Below are 17,569 nucleotides of genomic sequence, written 5' to 3'. Positions count from 1 at the left end.
TTAAAAAACATCAAAATGGCATTGGTTGAGCTAACTTTCCTCTCATTTACAGCAAGAAAAACTACAAATGCATTACTTTTATATGCTTTTGAGGCAACTCAGCTCAGAAAGTATGCAATCCCATATATGCAAATCTGACACACCTCCAATTTTCTTGGTGGTCTGAAAAAAAGCAGCCAACGCCACTATAAAACAACACTATAAAATACTCTCCAGTGAATGTAGCAGCACACATTCAGGTGTTTTTATTATGTTTACTTATGTGCAAATCATTGCTTCATTCAAAGCACAAAACATTTGAATAACTGAATTGGCAGGGCTGCTGAAAATTCCCATACATGTCAGAAGTTAAGCAAAAATAACATACTCTGTTTATATACAATTTACAAAATATAAAATTTATATTTCTATATAAAAAAGGTGTATATTCATCTATTTTATTTAACTGAAGCTGTTCCCTTAAAACACAGCCATTCATACATAGATGATGTACTTTTTTGTCCAATCCTTTACATTCACTTGTTGCACATTTCAGGAGTCCTTTGTTCCAAAAGTGTCGACTCAGTGAGGTAGAATTCTTTAAAAAAAAAAAAAAGAAAGATTTGGTCAGCAACAAAAAGTTGCTAAGAGCTCGTTCCGCTCTGAGATTCCGTCCTGCTGCTGTCAAATGGCAGTTCGTAAATGCTGTGGCTTTGCTCTGATTCAGAGTCCTTGCTGCAGCTGTCCTCCTTGTGATCCGAGTCTGCATCAGGAGCAGTGTGAGGGTTCTCGTGGAGACCATTTCCATTGTGCATCGCTGGAAGAGGGCCGTATCCTGGGGACAAATCTTGCTGAGGCCTCCAGCGGGACTTCCCAAATGTTCCTATGTTGAAAAAAGTGAAAAGGTTAAATCTAAGTATGGACGACTCCAAGTCTTGTTTTGGAGTTAAAAGACATACCCATGAAGTTGTTACAAGGAGGGAGACACTCATGAGGTTGGCCGTAATTGGCAGCCTCTGCCTCCTCTATGGATGGGCGGCGGCCAGTCTGCTGGTGGGAGGGCCCAAGATGGAGACTGGCATTGGGAAGCTGCATCAGGATGGTGGATGAAGAAAGATCAAAAGGCTCTGAGAGGACATAATCCCTTCTTTTAGACCTGGTCAGGCTACTACTGTAGGTGTCTGTGTAAGCGGGTCTTGGGTCAATGGAACACCCTGTTGACAAGAAATGTTAGATGTTACACAGTAAAGAATCAAATAATTGATAGAGAATAAAAAAAAAACACAACCAGACCTGTGTAGACTTCCGAGAGCTCAGTGGGGTACAGGTCTCGGCGAAGCAGTGTACTTATTGGACCTTGATAATGGCAGAGCAGAGGGTCAAGAGATGCCTCCATCTCGCCCTCGCTTCCGGTATCCAGCTGACAAAATCCTACACAGATTCCAGAAGAAATTCATGTCAGGAACACGTCAGCCGACTTCTACTTCAAACAAAAAAGGCGACTGTGTTTTGTACCATTCATGTCTTTCGGCTGCAGGTAGAAGCCGCTAATGGATGACGCCATGTACTGGTGGCTGCTTCCGCTCTCAGATGGGATGTAGCCATCCTGGCGGTCTGCAAGTGTGCCTTGGGAGGAGAGGTAGCTTGGGATGTCCGCAGGCAGGTTCGTCTCATCTGTTAAACAGGAATATCAAGCTTAGCTAACATGTAAAGTATGTGTGATTGCTTTACATGGACTCTCCTTTCTCAATTACTAACCTGTGTTGGTGACGCTGCAGTCCTCATTGCGTCTTCGGGTGTGGTAGATAATCACCACCCACACTAGTGAGGTACCCACTACGCAGCACACCACCGCAATAATGACAATGCCCACAGTGGTCCAGCCATCGTCCTCTGAGCCAGCTCCACCAATGATCCCAACCCCGACTGCTCCTTGCGACCCGGAGTCGCAGTTGGGGTTCGGTATGACGGACAGCCTGATGTTTCCCCTTTCGGTGCCTAAGGCGTTGGACATCTCGCAGGTGTACTTCCCGGCATCTGCCTCTGCCGCATCCACGATAATGAGCAGCTGATTAGCGGCGGCAAAGAAGTGGCGCTCGGTCACCATCAATGGGCTGTCGTCTTTGGTCCAGTTCAGCCTTGGAGCCGGGCTGCCACCGGCTATGCACTGCAGGACGGCGGTCTCTCCCTTGGCGACTGTGCGGTCCATGAGAGGACGCAGGAATGTGGGTGTTTCTGTCAAAAAAAAGGATGTGAGGATGGTACTGCCATTTCAAAACACCAACATCCTTGTCTGTGCTTCCACTCTCACCGAGAACAGTGAGCGTAGCATTAGCAGAGATGGCCCCGGCGATGTTCTGAGCAGTGCAGCTGTAAACACCAATGTCCTCTGTCTTGACGTCCACAATGAAGAACACGTCGTCCTCAGGCATCACATGCATTCGGCGTTCACGTGCGGCAGGGAAGTCTGTCCCGCCGTCCTTCTGCCAGGCAATTTGTGGAGACGGGTGACCCACAGCGGCGCACTCTAGCCTGGCTGTTGCTCCGGCACGGATACTCAAGTCCGTGGGCATCTTGGTGAAGGAAGGCAGCACTGGAAACAAACATTACAATAAGATTATAGGTGTAGAACATTCTTTGGATTGGCTCAGGCATACCGATTTTTCAAAAACTTACTGTTAACAGTGAGCCTGGCCTTGGTGGAGTAAGAAGATCCAAAGTGGTTGGAGATGACGCACTGGTATTTTCCCTCACTGGAGAACTGCACGTTACGCAGCTGCAGAGTGGTTGTATACTCCGTCACCTCTGTCTCTCCACCGGCGCCTCCTTGTACCCGCAAGTGGGCCTGGTTGTGGATCTCTGCATCGTTAAGCACCTCATTGTCTTTCTTCCAAGCAAACGTCATAGGTGAGTCGCTAGAGCTCGCCGCCGAGCACACAAATGTCACGTTAGATCCTTTGAGGGCCGACTGGGTCTCCGGCTGAATGGTGATTTGAGGCTTTGGGAAATCATCTGTGGGAGAAACAATAAGGATTTAATTTGCCACACTAAAACACTTCAGAGTGAATATGAAACTAAATGTGGCTCAAGGGGGGGACTGTGGTAAAGCTAGTACATTTCCATCAGGTTGCCTTCATTGGCTCATTTGGGAATCGGGGGGAAATATTGAGCATTCTGGGTCAGTTCATAAATGGGCTGCATAAATGGCTGTTTTTGAGGCATGACGGCATGTGGGCATAGTCGTTCTCCAGTGTAAACGCATCGCTCACCACACACAAACTCCTCAGGGCCAACGGCGAACACGCTCCTGCTCTTCAGCATCTGCGGGTGGGCGCAGCTGGCATTGATGGAGGGGAGGAAGGTTTGTTCTGCCACCCAGACTGGAAGCCACTTGAGCTGGCAGTCGCACAACAAGCTGGAGGTGTTCAGACGCCTGCCAGGGGGGCGAGAAACCAGAAATATTTCATTAGTAAGAAAAAACATAGTTGGTTTCCTATGATTTAATTAGTTTATTTAAAGAAGTCTAAATAAAGGCGGGAGTGGGATCTAAATGGAGATGCATACAAAGGCACCATTAACTTGAAATCCCACTTACAGCTCTTGTAGGTTCTTTATCTGGGAGAAAGCGTTTGCTTGGATGGACATGATCGCATTGTTGCTCAAATCTCTGTGGAGAATAAGAAGAAGTGATGCAGTCAATAAAACTATAAACACTGTCTCAAACTCAATTGCACATTGATCGCATCTTATTACATAGGAAACGACAACTATAAGTGACTCACAGGTGCTGCAGTGCATCCAGACCAGTGAAGGACTTCTTGGTAACGGAGCGAATTTGGTTTCCCTGTAGAAATCTGTGTAAAAAAAAAGCAAGGTCATGATTTTTTTGCGCATTAAGTTGAACAGTCATGGTGGATTGATCCCAAAACTCACAGTTTCTTCAGTTTGTCCAACGCTGAAAAGGGCCCATTCATGTCCTCTATGGTCCAGGATATTTCATTATTTTGAAGATCCCTTTAAGGAAAAGACCACATTGTAAAAACATTTAAAAAATCTACACAAGGAAGTCAGTAAATGAAGAGAAGGCAGATTTTTGTCTGTGAAAGAACAGTCAATAACCATCAGTTGCATGAGTTTCCACTCAGTGGTCAAGATTGGATGTTAGTGTGTGGGGGTGGGGGTGGTGCCTTTGAAGCCCTGCAGCAATGCGTGTCCACCTAGCTGCACACCTGCCCCATGGCGACCTCAGCAGCGACAGCTCACATTTGGTTCCAGTTAAAATGGCCAATGTTAAGCAGTCCTTGTGTGAGAAAAGCTGCGGTAGTGGGGGGGATGGGGGGATGCATGTGGGCTCCAGAGGGGTGTGTGTTGAGGTTGGGGTTGCGCCTCTTGGAGGCTTTTTTTATGTGTATGGAGAGACCTCAACACGGTAATCTAGTTCACATCCTCAAAACAAATCAGGCAGGATATTTCCACTCAGGCGGAGAATTGATGTTGGGGGGAGGGAGGCAATGTGGGGGGAGGACGGGACTTTAAAAACTTGTTCATACATTGGATGCTACGTTAGCAAGAGCACCAATCAAATGAAGCTTCTAAACTTTCAAACATGCATTTTTGTGGTCATGGGAGAGATAAATCTGTTGTGTAAGAGCTTTACTCAGAGCTTTGTTGTCCTGTGGATATTGCTTATACATTCACTGCATTGGGCATCTGAGCATAATGTTGTTTGCTTAGTTTCTAATATCATTTTTATTGAATACTAAACTTGAACTCACAGTGTCTGCAGGCTGGAAAGACCTCGAAATGCTCCGTCAGCAATGAAGCTAACACGGTTATTCCCGATGTGAAGCTCATCCAGCAGGCTGAGTCCAACAAAACTGGATTCTTCTAGTCGGGACAAATGGTTGGAGGAGAGGTTGCTGCAGGGGGAAAAATAGGACAATAACATGAGGACAGTGGATGTGTCCACACAGTTCCAAATGAGCCCTTAATAGCTCTTTACATGTGGTTGGCCAATTAGGGCGTAATACACCAACAGTGCCTTAAATGAATGCAATTTGCTTTCATCAAAGTTGGCAACAGCGACAAAAATAGAGTAAATCAGATAGCTGGGCATGTTCCCAGCCGACTCGCAGCTTGTTTACTTGCCACTTTGTGATAACAGTGAGTGAAAAGAGAGGAAGGAAGATAAAAACAACCACCTCTTGGTGTACAAGAAAAAAAAACCCAAACAGCCTCAACAAAGGGAACGTAATCTAGAGCAATCCAATGTGAGAGTGTTTCCTCATAGTTTGGAAAACAGTGACAAGACGGTAGAGCAAAAAGTGCTGTTATTCTTTTGTGCGTGTGTGTATGTGTGATTCTTGGCGTCAGGCGGAGCTACAGTGTGAGGAAGGGCAGGCTGGGGTGCCAGAGAGGAGAAGAGGGCGACACGGAGAAGTGTTGGGAGTTCAGAGAGTGAATGGAAAGTGAGGAGGGAACAACAGGAGGAGGGAGGGAAAATGAGGGGGCCCGACTCACAGCTCGCTGAGTTTCTGGCAGAACTCCCAGGCGTCGGGTCGGATCCTGCTGATGGCATTGTGGCCGAGGTGGAGCTGCTGCAGAGTCAGCAGGCCGTACAGCCAGCCCTTACTCACCTCCGTCAGGTTGTTGTAATCCAGCTGCCTGCAGGACCACACAAAACTCTGGTTCTTGACACTTGGAACAGATTGAAAGAACAACTCAAAAAAAGATTGGAGGAAAAAGCTCTTACAGGACTTCCATATTACTGAGGCCCCAGAAGGCTCCATCCATCAAGCGACTTAGGCCGTTCCTCTGCATCTTCAGAGAGCGAAGAGCATGCAAACCGTGGAACGTCAAGCCTTCCACCCTGCGCACTCGATTGCGGCTTAGCTCCCTGAAACACACACCGTAACATGCCATCAAAGCCACGGTCATCTGTGGGACATTTGTGTAATCATGTAAAACAGATACTCACAGGTGTTGCAGGTTGGACAGTTGGAAGATTTTGGCCGGTAGTGATGAGAGACGGTTGCGATTGAGTCGGAGAACCTGAAGGCTGCTGGATAGATTTGTTAAACAGCCTGACTCCAGCGATGAGATGCGATTGTTGTTAAGGAATCTAAGGGAGGCAAATTTGATTGCAGAGATTATACAGAGAACCTCTATTATATGGTGTAGGTTTGATGTCTATGCGCAAAGACTCACAGGTTCTTGAGAGGCAGCGCAGGGAAGGAGTTGGCCTTTATTTCCACAATGTTGTTGTTGCTGAGGTCAAGCGTTTCCAGGGCGAGGAACGGTCTCAGCTGCTCAATGGTGATTCTGGAGAACTTGTTGTTTGCTCTGAAAATACAGACACCGCCACTCCAACAAATGACAGAAATAATGTGTATTTGACTTGGTGCCGTGCACCTGTCTCGCATTCCCATGTACGCAAACAGTGGAGTTCCTCAATTAGCAAAAATGACAAGCCGTCACAGGTAATGCAAAGTTTACCACCCAGTGTGACACTTTTGCCCAATTACCCAATGCGATCAATGCAACAGCCCCAAACAAGCTTTCTGTTTAGCAATGTGTTATTTTGTTTATAAGGTAATTACCAACAAGGTATTTAAAAACAAAGTAACCTGCCAATTACTTGGCTGATGAATACCATTCCCTCAGTGAAAGCATGCCTTGGCAGAGGCCAGCAATTTCCTGTGCTGCACGCCTCCTAAATTGCAGTGCAGGGACTGCTTAGTTATAAACAGAGGCTGTCAACAGTGCCCTCTTTGTGCATTGCACTCGGCGGCACAGCGAGCGAAACGAGGGGGAGGCAGGAATTCCCTCCGATGCACCAGACTACAGGCCTCGTTTTCAGTATTCATTGCAGCCCCCTTCCACTTGATACACCTTACTGACCAAAAGAGTTTTTTTTCTCCCCAAAGCAAAAAAAAGAAGTGAGGACAGTTTTATAATGTTGATTTAATTTGGGATGAGGTGTCGTTAATATTTAATTGTTGGAAATTTTTCAACCAAATGACCTACAGGGCAGGCCGTGTTTACATTAACTTGGGAAAGGTCGTAATCCTGCACATACTTTAAGTTCACATACTGTGCCTGTACATTGAAACTGTCTGAAACACTTTTTGGCACACTTTCATTGGACTACAGTGGAAGGAGACGAAGTCGGCTCCATATCATTTTTTGTTGAGGAATGGGGAGCAAGAAGTCATAATATTACGAACTTTCAACCCTGCAAAATCTGCTTATCCTCATGTAAGGAGCCAGTCAGCTGCCACAATAGGTTGGCATGCAAATCAGCCATCTGATCTTAATCTTGTATTTTATATTCACATTTTCCTTGTGTGGTGTTTGTGTTTCCAACTGAAGAAACCCTCTCCATATGGAACACCTTTTGGTAATGGTATGATATAAACACACAGAGGGGAAGATTGAGCAGGCAAATGAGGAGCTGGGATGGATGGCAGCCCGGAGAGTTTGGCTGGACTGCGGGGCGACGGTGGAATAAAACCCACCGGAGCATGTCTCTCTGAACTAGAGCATAGAGCCAAGTGAAGACAAGCTTGGCAACATGTGGGAGTGCTTGTGTAAGACCTGACTATAAGATACAATGGCGTTTGTCTGTAACACAGAGCAGTTAAGATTCCTTAAGAGTAGCCTGGCACACTTTTTTTTTTCAAAAAGGGATCATTATCACCAATAAAATTGCACAGGCAGCTCCTTTTGTTGGGAGATTTGCAAAGGGCTTTGCACACACCACAGCCCCCGGCTCCTAAACAAAAGGGCTGCACACCACCTGTCTCTCAGTTTTCATGTTCCCTTGACTGGCCGCTGAGAGAAGGAGCCTAGGGAGGACCAGTCTTTCCAGTTTGTCCTGGGGTTATCTGCGTCCTTCATGACTCAAACAGGGGAGTTTTTGACCCAGAAAACCAAAGCAGGACACATGGAATGGAACATTTAACTCCTTTGTCAGTTCTTATCTTCTTAGAGAACCCGATGGGCCAATAAAGTTAAAACACAGCTGGGAACCACTGTCTATGTCAAACAACACATTCCGTGTTATTATTATTTTCAAAAGGTGCTTCAGAAAAAGTCACTACAATATCATATGAAAACATAAGACTTACAATAAAAATATACAGAAGTGTGTCCTTATGTCAACCTCGTGATGGTTAGTTTCAGTTTGGATTTCACCCATTGACGACCACGACAGCCAGTCCGTGGCGCCTGTTCTTCTGTAATACTACAATTGTACAAGCCAGTAACAGCACCATCACTTCTTTGTGATTTTTTTTCAAGGTCTAACATTACAGCCACATGTGATAATATATGTCAATAAAAGTTACGATATCTTACTACCACATAGACTATGGCGCTTTGACCGCCATCAAGCATGTTAGTAGTTGTATTCAGGAACTCTTGAAACGTGAGGTTGCTATTGCTAGGTCTATGATTGTGTGTGCGCATGCAGAATATGTGGTGGTGCTTGTGGAGTGTGTGTGTGTTTGGTATTTCCTATTGGAAGGAGAACTGAGTTTTGAGGAGTCATCTGACGACTTGCTTTCGCTGCTGTGGCGCCTGTAATGAAAACCAGGGCTTCGTTTGCTGTCTCTCTGCGTATCTCCAGCGGATGAGCACTTTTACGCTTTTTGGAGTTTTGCTTTGAAAAATATATGATTTTCCCATCATTAACAGAACTTTAACTGTAATGGAGATGGGTTTAGATCCAACTTTGATTAGCAGTCACACCTCAAGTGAGTGAAATCCCACTGTACATATGTCTTAACAGGACTGTTGTATGTGACTACTATTTCCTGTGATGAGGCATGACCTTCCTGAACTCCTAATCAGACCTGGAATCTACAGGTCATTTGTTGGAACACAGGCTTGGGGATTTAGTGGCGCTGGGGTAGACCCCCTCCGTAAATTCCAAGGAAATTGTTCAATTAATTAAGATGATCATGACTCAATTACTACCAGCTGCAGGGTTATTGCCGTTTGTTTTTACTTGAAGCTGCAAGGTCAAGGATGTCGACGAGAGCTGCCGCAATGTCTGACTGGCTGTTTGAATAGGTGGTATTTGATATCCTGAGGTCTTTTTCCCCCCTTTACTACCCTCCCAGCTCAGAGAAATTGAAGAAGGGAGAGAAATTCTGGAAAAATGTTCCACTGGAGAAAGAGGCAGGAAAAAAATCCGAAGAAGAGGGTGTCACGCAACACAGGCAGTGAGAACGGCAGTGATTTTTTTTTTGCTTCATGGCTGCTCTTGCACTTCATTTTGCTTTCAACACATTTGAAATGAATTACTGTATAGCCCTGCCTCCACCAGATGCTGACACTCTGGATTCACAATGCGAGCTCATTTGCATGCGGAATAAGCAACTTTCAAGGTCAAGAGTGTTGTTTTCAAACACACACAGCTGATAAACAGGACTCCTTTCTATTTTCATTTCACCAAAAACATCAAATAATATACCGCAGGTTGTGCAGGCAATCTTGAAAACTGAACCACCAAAGATTTGAAGTGGCACTGCCACTTCAGGCAGTCACATTTTGTGCCCCCGGTTCGTTGGATATTGTCGTGGGGTCTTTTGTGACCTCTTGGATCAGTCTTCGCTGTGCTCTTCGGGTAATTTCACAAGTTCACAACTGTTCCATGTTGAGGATAATCAATCTCATTGTGGTTTGCTCGGGTCCCAATGCTTTAGAAATGGCTTTATAACTTTTTCCAGTCAAATGGATCTCAATTAATCTCAGTTATGTTTTAACAGGGAGTCAATCGCTTTTTTAGTCAGGTCCATAGAGGTTGTTTTTTTGTAATAATAATTAAACGTTTCATTTAAAAACTGTGTTATCATCGACTAATATTTACATTTGTTTGATGATCTCAAGGGTGACATAAGGCAAACACATTTTTCAAACCACTGTTTATAGTTTTATCTGGTAATTTGTCATCAAATGCTCTTAGGAAACGTTTCCTTTGCTTCAAAACAAAAAAGACAGTCTCACAAAGCACATCTGCTCGTGCTTCACCTCAAAAATGTCTGACATTCAGTCCATGCTGTCCGTCTTTTGCATTGAGTAAAAACTCATAGCTGGAGGTGACTGGTGTGTCATAAATGTAACAACAAATTGACAAGTGAACACCCCACGGCCGCCTTGGGAGCTTCGTGTCGGGACTTGATGAGGAATACGCCCCATCGAGCAAAGCCAAGAGACAGATACATTCTTCCCAAATAACTTCACGTCGATCGGTTTGGTGCATCGTGCCAAATAAAGCAGCTAAGCTTGTTTTGGTTTCACACAATAATATCCACTGTTGTTGTTGTCGAGAAAGCACGTACGGCTTTGTGATATTACTGAGTGGAAAAAGATTCCACCATTGCTGATTCCTATGAAAGACTACCAAATCTGTATTTCTGTCATGTGGCACAACTCAGATCGTCTCTCTCTGCGCGTTAAAAATACGCCAGCATGCAGGAAAACCGGTCCATTGCCATTTGTCTCTGACCATGTGACCTGTCTGGGGCTGACTGCCATGTCTGTGACTGCCCAGTCTGGGAACCAACCTCCGCCAAAAGGGAAACTCCACAGTAAGCGACAATGACAACTCAGGTACCAGATTACATTCACTCATTGCTGTACTTACAAAATCAATGTTGTGATGTTTGACGCGTACGCTCCCAAATCAGGTATGGCTTCCAGTTCATTGTGGTTCAGTTTTCTTTGAGGGGAAAAAAAGGAGACAGTTAAAAATACAATTTGGCATGCATCACTAAGACAGTGACAGAAGTTTTTCTGTTTATTCTAGGAAGCTCTGAGCAGCAGGCATACTTACATTTCTTTTAGATGTTGTAGTTTAGAAAACAAAGTGCTGTCGAGCACCTGCAATTTGTTATGGCTCAGATCCCTGGGAAGGGGGAAGAGAAGGAAAAAAAAATAAGGGAAAGTATACACTAGGGGTTATATTCCATAGATGTTGTACATTAGCTGTGCACACAGTGGAGATACAGCCCTCCAATTCCTTTATATTTACTGCAAACTGAAAAACTATGGGTTTGGCATCAAAAGATTAATATGAGACAAGAAAACAGCATTTCATCTCATATTTCCAGGTATTTACATCACCTTTTGTTTGAAACATCAACTTTTTCATGTGAGCAAAAGTATTGGAACACAAGTATTAAAAAATAGCACTGAATGTGTAGACTAGGGGTGTCCAAAGTGCGGCACGAGGGCCATTTAAAGCACATTCAAAAAGTATGAGCAAACAAGGTGCAGGTGCGGGCTGTTTTTTTCCCTTTAAATATAAAAAAAATGTCATTATGTCTACTTGGGTGGCATGCTTTGATTTTTCAGAACCCCACCCATAGTTTGGACACCATAGTCTACGCTGAGTTGGGGTGGGGTAGCATTCAGAGGTGAAAACAACATGAAAACCTGAGATCTATCTGTGAATGAAAAGCAAGCAATTGTGAATCTGACAGAAGATGGAAAATCTATCATAACCGTTGCAGAAACATTGGTCATAGCCAGTACAACCATTTGGAATGGCTTGGAAAAAAAGAAAACACAGATGTACTAAGTTGCAACATCCAACAGCTCCACCAAGGGAAACATCAGCAGTTGATGGCAGAAACACTGTGAGCTCTGTAAAGAAAGACCCTAAAACAACTGTTGATACCTACAGGTATCAACAGTTGTTGATACCTGTACCGTGGTATCACCACGGTTCATAAAGGACTTCATGAACATAAGAAAAAGCAAAATAATTATTAGCAAGAAGAATAGGAGGTCCTTTTAAAATATTTTGCCCCCATATAGTTTGGTGGGTATTTGTTTTAGCATTCACATGCATTTAAATAAGTTATCAGAGAACTTATTCCTAAAAGCAGCCAGAAATCAACTGTTCCAACATTAAAGCCTAAAAGCAGTGAAAAATCCAAATCCTGCTCAAGCTTTTCCGTCTGTCTTCCTGACACAAGAGAGAAAGCACACTCCAGCTCGCCTCATCTCCAGGCCTGCGCTGGCACATTGAAGCCAAAACCAACAAACTGATACGTTACTCAGGGACGACTTTTCTTTCTGGTGCTGAAAGGAAGCCCAAACTTGGCGATGGATTTTGGAACCGTGAGCTGAAGGTTTTAGTACTGGCTGGCCCGGCACTCAAGTCTCATGTTTCGGGTTACAGCCAGGTTCTGGCCGGATAAAATAGGTCGACACAATCAAATCTAGATGTAGAAGTATTGTATCTGTAAGGAAACCTCTTCTAGGCGAGTCGTGTCATTACGTATTAAGTATTCATGTGAAAAAAAATCAGACTCCTTTAATTCTTCGTTAGATTTTGATTTTGTTGCAACCGGTCTGAAGCCTAACTCAGAGGGAGTCTTGTTTTTTTGTGGCCTTGTTTTGAAGAGGCGCCTGAAAACCGGCGTCTACCAAGTGGGGCCTCATGCACTGTAAAGCCGTGGCGTTATTGACACTGCTGCGCATGATCAATGCCCTGGTGCCAGCCCCCTCACCTCACCCCCCCCCCCTTTTTTTTTTTTACACCTAACCCCTCCTCCCCTCTGCTACCTCCCTCATCTGGAATACATCAAGCGGCTCATGGAGGAGGGGAAGAGCCTGGTAATGTACTCAAAGCTGGGAAAGGCAAGGCTAGACTTTCAAACATACGTAACACCCTTGTTGAAACTTCTGGCGGCCTGGTTTTGTCTTTTATTGAACAACCCCTCCTCCCTGTACTTTTTCCAAGCATGCAGCTGTGCATCGTTGTTGTTTTAGGTCCAGCGCTGGAGGCTATATGGGAAAGGCGCATTATCATCGCACCTAGATAAACCCTGAGTCGCTCCCAACACGTCCACTTCCTTCAAAAAGCAGGCCGGGGGTGCAGCAAGATAACACAAGGCTGTGTATACAGACCACGGCATGCATGATGGTGACAGTGTTCACCAGGAGCTGACAGGTGAATGAAGGAGTTACGTCTCTGTTGAAAGCGCTGTCATTAATGTTTTTGGAATGAAACGGGGCGGGTTGTACAAAAATTGAAAACCTTATTCTAAGAGGCAGAATAAAACCTAAATCAGTAGTTTTAGGCCCTGTCCACGACAAAGGGAAGTACAAGTTTGTTGTGAAGCTCACTTCCGGTCATGTTACGATGACGGGTCGGAGACGTCATCGTTTTCATTAAACAGCGGTTTGGCTTGTCTACACTGTAACAACAAGCCAGCGTTTTCAAATTTCCCCACTCTGTAAACAGTTTCGAGGATTCGTGTGAACGAAAGGCTGAAACGCTTTGCCATTTTGACCTGGTTAGCGCACAGGCCTCACAGCTAGAAGACCCGAGTTCAATTCCATCCTCGGCCATCTCTGTGTGGAGTTTGCATGTTCTTCCTCTGCATGTGTGGGTTTTCTTTGGCTACTCCGGTTTCCTCCCACATTCCAAAAACATGCTAGGTTAACTGGTGACTCCAAATTGTCCATAGGTATGAATGTGAGTGTGAATGGTTGTTTGTCTATATGTGCCCTGTGATTGGCTGGCGACCAGTTCAGGGTGTATCCCGCCTCTCGCCCGAAGACAGCTGGGATAGGCTCCAGCGTGAGCATAAGCGGTAGAAAATGAATGAATAATATTCACTTGAGAGCAAAACAACATGACCTTCCTGTTAGTGGAAAAAAAAGCTTAGCATCAATCAAAGAAGGGAGGGTAAGCCAACACCGTCACTCCAAAGGGTTGAATCATTTAATCATGTAAAAATATAATCAAAAACACACTTTGTATAGAATGTTATATATTTTCCCCTAAAATAAATAGCAATTACTCCATCAATTTTCTCCTTGGTAGATCAAGAAGTAAATTATTATTTTAGCCACATATAATTTAACAACACGAGTTGTGTTTTATCTTCCTGCCTTGAAATGAGATATATTCATACGGTTTGAGAAAAATGATATGAGAAGTAGCACGTACGTGATGAGTGCCAGTGTGCCACTACTCTGAATGAGGGTAAGAAACACACAAGCAGATAAAAGGATGATGGTGCATGTCACCACTCGCTGTTTAATACTGTATTAAACCCTATAAAGGGAATAAAGCATCTTGACTGTGTTCCCACACCCCCCCCCCCATTCCCTTGGAACTAATCCTACATGCTCTTCCTTAATCAGTGCCATGGCTGGCTCTGGTGTTGCTAATTCAGCAGAAATAATGGGGTGCTGGAAAACAAAGGGCCTCGCCGGTTTAAGGGGTTTAAGATGTGCTGGAGAGCCACTCATAAATTAGCATGCTGGAGTGAAAAGAATTTTTACCCCCTTGTAGAATGCTCCTACCCCCACTAACTCCCCCCCCCCCATTTTCTTTGGGAGGTCATTGTTTTCTCTGGCAAACTATTTTCAACTTAGGAAAATGAAAAGGCTGAATTAAATGTAACCCAATTCCAAAAATTATAAACCCAATTATACATTTTTAACAGTTGCTATTGTGGCTGCAACATACTTCCAAGTGGTCTAATGATAAACATGACAATTCTGATTTATATTCCAATGGTTGACATATACACAGTGAAAGCATACGCATGCATGCATTGAAGAGAGGGGTAATGCCTTGTTATTAACATCAATATCGGTTTAATCTTTTGCTCTGTAAAAATGTATCAGGTTCCCCACTGCTTTGAGAGGCATAAATAAATCCCTGTTAAACATTGAAATAGATTAATGAGAGGTTCGGAAGCTTTTGGAGGCGTTGCAATAGTATGCTCCTCATGTGGTTTGCAAGTGGAATGTGGCTCATCTCAGCGCCAAACTCAACATCCACTACTGTTGTTAAATTGTTAAAAGAATGAAAGATATCAAGTAGAGAAGTGGATTGTTGTAATAGATGGTGTACTTACAGCTGAACAACCCATTCCGGGAAAGAGTTGGGAATTTGTCCCTTTTTCAGTCGACTACAGTCCACTAGATCCCCCAAACAAACGCACGGAGCCGGACACGTCCTTGTGTTCGACCAAACCCCACAAATTAATCTCAAAAACACAAGAAAAAACACAACAAAGTTCACAAAAGTGCGGGGCTGCGTGGGGGAATACATTTTCCTTTCCACCCCCATCACGAGAGAGAACCCCTGAAGTTTTGGGGGGGGTTTCGACAAAGCAACCCCGAAAAAGTGAGAAAAGTCCAAAAATGTAAATATAAGTAGACCACGTTGCTTCTTTTAAATCCACTTCCGTGTTGTTTTGTAGGTCACAGTCGTAAAAAGTGAAAGAAAAGCGGTGGCCATTCCTACGGGGAAAGTTTTTGTGAGCTACCCACTCGGCTGATGTAGGACTGTGGAGGAGTCCGACAAAGTCGCATGAAAGCTCACCAGAGGTATGCAGGGGGCGGGGCCAAGCAGCCGCAGTGGTTTATGGGTGATGAAGTTCATACCTGTTCGTCTAGCAATGCGCAGGGCCGTTCTACTACATGTGTTATTAGTATGTAATAGCTTGTATTTTGTAATATTTAATTTCAATAGATTATCACATTATCACATGGCATCAAAAACCAAAATACAAAAAAAAATTCTATCATAGCTTCTTCCTACTCCTTTTTGGACATGTGGAGCTATGAATTGATTATGTGATGTTCAAATGAAATTAAACCATTACCATGGTGGATTGACTATGTATGGCGTATAAAAATAATAGATAGGTAGACCCTGGACTGGTTACCAGCCACTCACAGGGCACATATAGACAAACAATCATTCACACTCACATTCATACCTATGGACAATTTGGAGGCGCCAATTAACCTAGCATGTTTTTTTGGAAGGTGGGAGGAAACCGGAGTACCTGGAGAAAACCCACGCATGCACGGGGAGAACATGCAAACTCCACAAAGAGATGGCAGAGGGTGGAATTGAACCCTGGTCTCCTAGCTGTGAGGTCTGCGTGCTAACCACTAGATCGCCGTGCAGCCCACATTGGAATTCAGTAAATAAAAAAAGTTAGTAAATTTTTTAAGAACTAAAAAGGAAAAATAATTCAATAAAATGTTATAGATCGATCAATGCTATTATACCTTCTGATGGTGACGTGGAATCTTGGGAAGCAGTTGAAATATAAAACAAATTGAGTTAAATTGGACTTCTGCATGACTTTGTTATCATCATGAATAACCACTCCATTCCAACATTGAAAGACATCCGATAAGGAACATTTAAATATGTTCATTACTGCATGTGAATTGTACTTTTAGGGCCACATTGTTCATTGCTGAATGCCAACCTTTTACACCTTAAAGGTACAGTCCATAACAGAAGCCTTAATTGATATTCAGAAGTTGAAAGAATTGACTAGGAATCATTTACCATTTAAAAAGCTGTTTGCTGTGTTTCATTTCCACATTAAAAGGCCCCTTCATAGGATATTCATGCCTGGGTAGAAATGAAGTCCCCCTCAGGCCAGGCGTCCAACAGTTTCCTGTTAAGGCAAGGTCAAATATTCACTCAGTTGCGGGCACTTCCTCTTCACAGGGAGGACACAACCTCATTACTCTGTTGACATGCAGATGCAAGTGTGACAAACCATGATGGTAACTGATTAAAACTTGAATTGAGTCACACCGGGTGTCGCAGAGGAGGAGGTCAGTATTAATTCCAACATGGAGTCTTCAAGGCTTCCGATGAATACTAAAACTTGTAAACGGGCTAAGGGAACATCAGCACTGTGATATTTCTATCTTATCTCGGTGACACCAAAGTCAATATACGGCGCCGTATAGCTAAGAGGTGCTTAAAATGCAAACAGCTCAATTTTTATTGGCACCCCAGGGAATATTATAGAGGAGGATTAGGAATTACAATTAGGAAAACATGTAAATATCGGCTGTTTGAACAAGATATCACGCTAACATTATTGAAATATATTAAACCTCTTAGCACGGAGGTGTTAAAAGTGTGACCCCGGGGACCAACTTCATCCCACCGCTCTTTTTTATTGCCACTTATATTATATTATAAAAAATGAAACCAATTCACTATGAATAAGATATGACACTAATTTGCTTGGTCTAAGCTATGTGATATTGATTTTTTGTTCTGATAGCTTACCATACACTGACCTATATTCAATTAGTTCTAGCATCTTTAATGCACGTAATGGATCAAAGCCCCTTCTCCTGCTTCCTTCACTTGTTTTGAATGCTGCCCTGAATGTGGAAAAAAAGTGCTTCCCCCATCTTGTTTCCACGTCCATAATGGCTTTATACGACTTTACAATATACATTAGTTGCAATCCATATCATTCTTACACCTCGACAGACTGACCTGTTTACGTGTGATGTTGCCTTTTTTTTGATGTGACAATATAAGTGATGGGTGATAAGCAGCTCTATTGTGTCATGGATGGGTGGGGGGGCTGGGTCTTGTGAATGGTTTATTGCCTTTCTAACAGCTGCTTGGATGTGTGAGACTGTGGGCAAATGGGAAGTGTATGCAGAAACAAACACATTACCATGCTCCAGTTACTATCAGAACTTATTTTAACAGAACGTATCAATGCATTGATTGTGCCAGAAAGAAAATGGGCTGTCAAACATGTATGGTTGTTGG

The 17,569-nt window shown here is 43.7% G+C and overlaps 1 protein-coding gene and 1 long non-coding RNA gene across 2 annotated transcripts; one reads left to right on the top strand and one right to left on the bottom strand.

Annotated features, from left to right (window-relative positions):
* Window positions 1–588: 588 nt before the first annotated feature.
* lrig3 (leucine-rich repeats and immunoglobulin-like domains 3) lies at window positions 589–15,305 on the bottom strand. The gene is made up of 19 exons (XM_058078447.2): window positions 14,871–15,305; window positions 10,820–10,891; window positions 10,631–10,705; window positions 6,187–6,321; window positions 5,957–6,100; window positions 5,732–5,875; window positions 5,500–5,643; window positions 4,755–4,898; window positions 3,913–3,993; window positions 3,762–3,833; window positions 3,575–3,646; window positions 3,249–3,412; window positions 2,656–2,991; window positions 2,291–2,572; window positions 1,738–2,214; window positions 1,495–1,653; window positions 1,273–1,410; window positions 939–1,193; window positions 589–862 (listed from the first exon to the last, which is right to left on the bottom strand). Exons 1-19 carry the CDS (start codon window positions 15,083–15,085, stop codon window positions 624–626), a joined length of 3,348 nt encoding a protein of 1,115 aa, XP_057934430.2. The 5' UTR covers window positions 15,086–15,305; the 3' UTR covers window positions 589–623.
* On the top strand, window positions 10,142–16,058 carry LOC144902027 (uncharacterized). Its single transcript, XR_013630259.1, has 3 exons — window positions 10,142–10,596; window positions 15,219–15,345; window positions 15,790–16,058. It is a non-coding gene; the product is annotated as an uncharacterized LOC144902027 (long non-coding RNA).
* The last annotated feature ends 1,511 nt before the right edge of the window (window positions 16,059–17,569 follow it).

This window comes from Doryrhamphus excisus, linkage group LG2 (genome assembly GCF_037039965.1).
Source record: "Doryrhamphus excisus strain RoL-2023G ecotype Guam linkage group LG2, RoL_Dexc_Guam_v1.1, whole genome shotgun sequence".
Lineage (NCBI taxonomy): Eukaryota > Metazoa > Chordata > Actinopteri > Syngnathiformes > Syngnathidae > Doryrhamphus > Doryrhamphus excisus.
The sequence above is the reverse complement of the archived record's forward strand: the minus strand, read 5'-3'. Positions and strand labels throughout refer to the sequence as shown.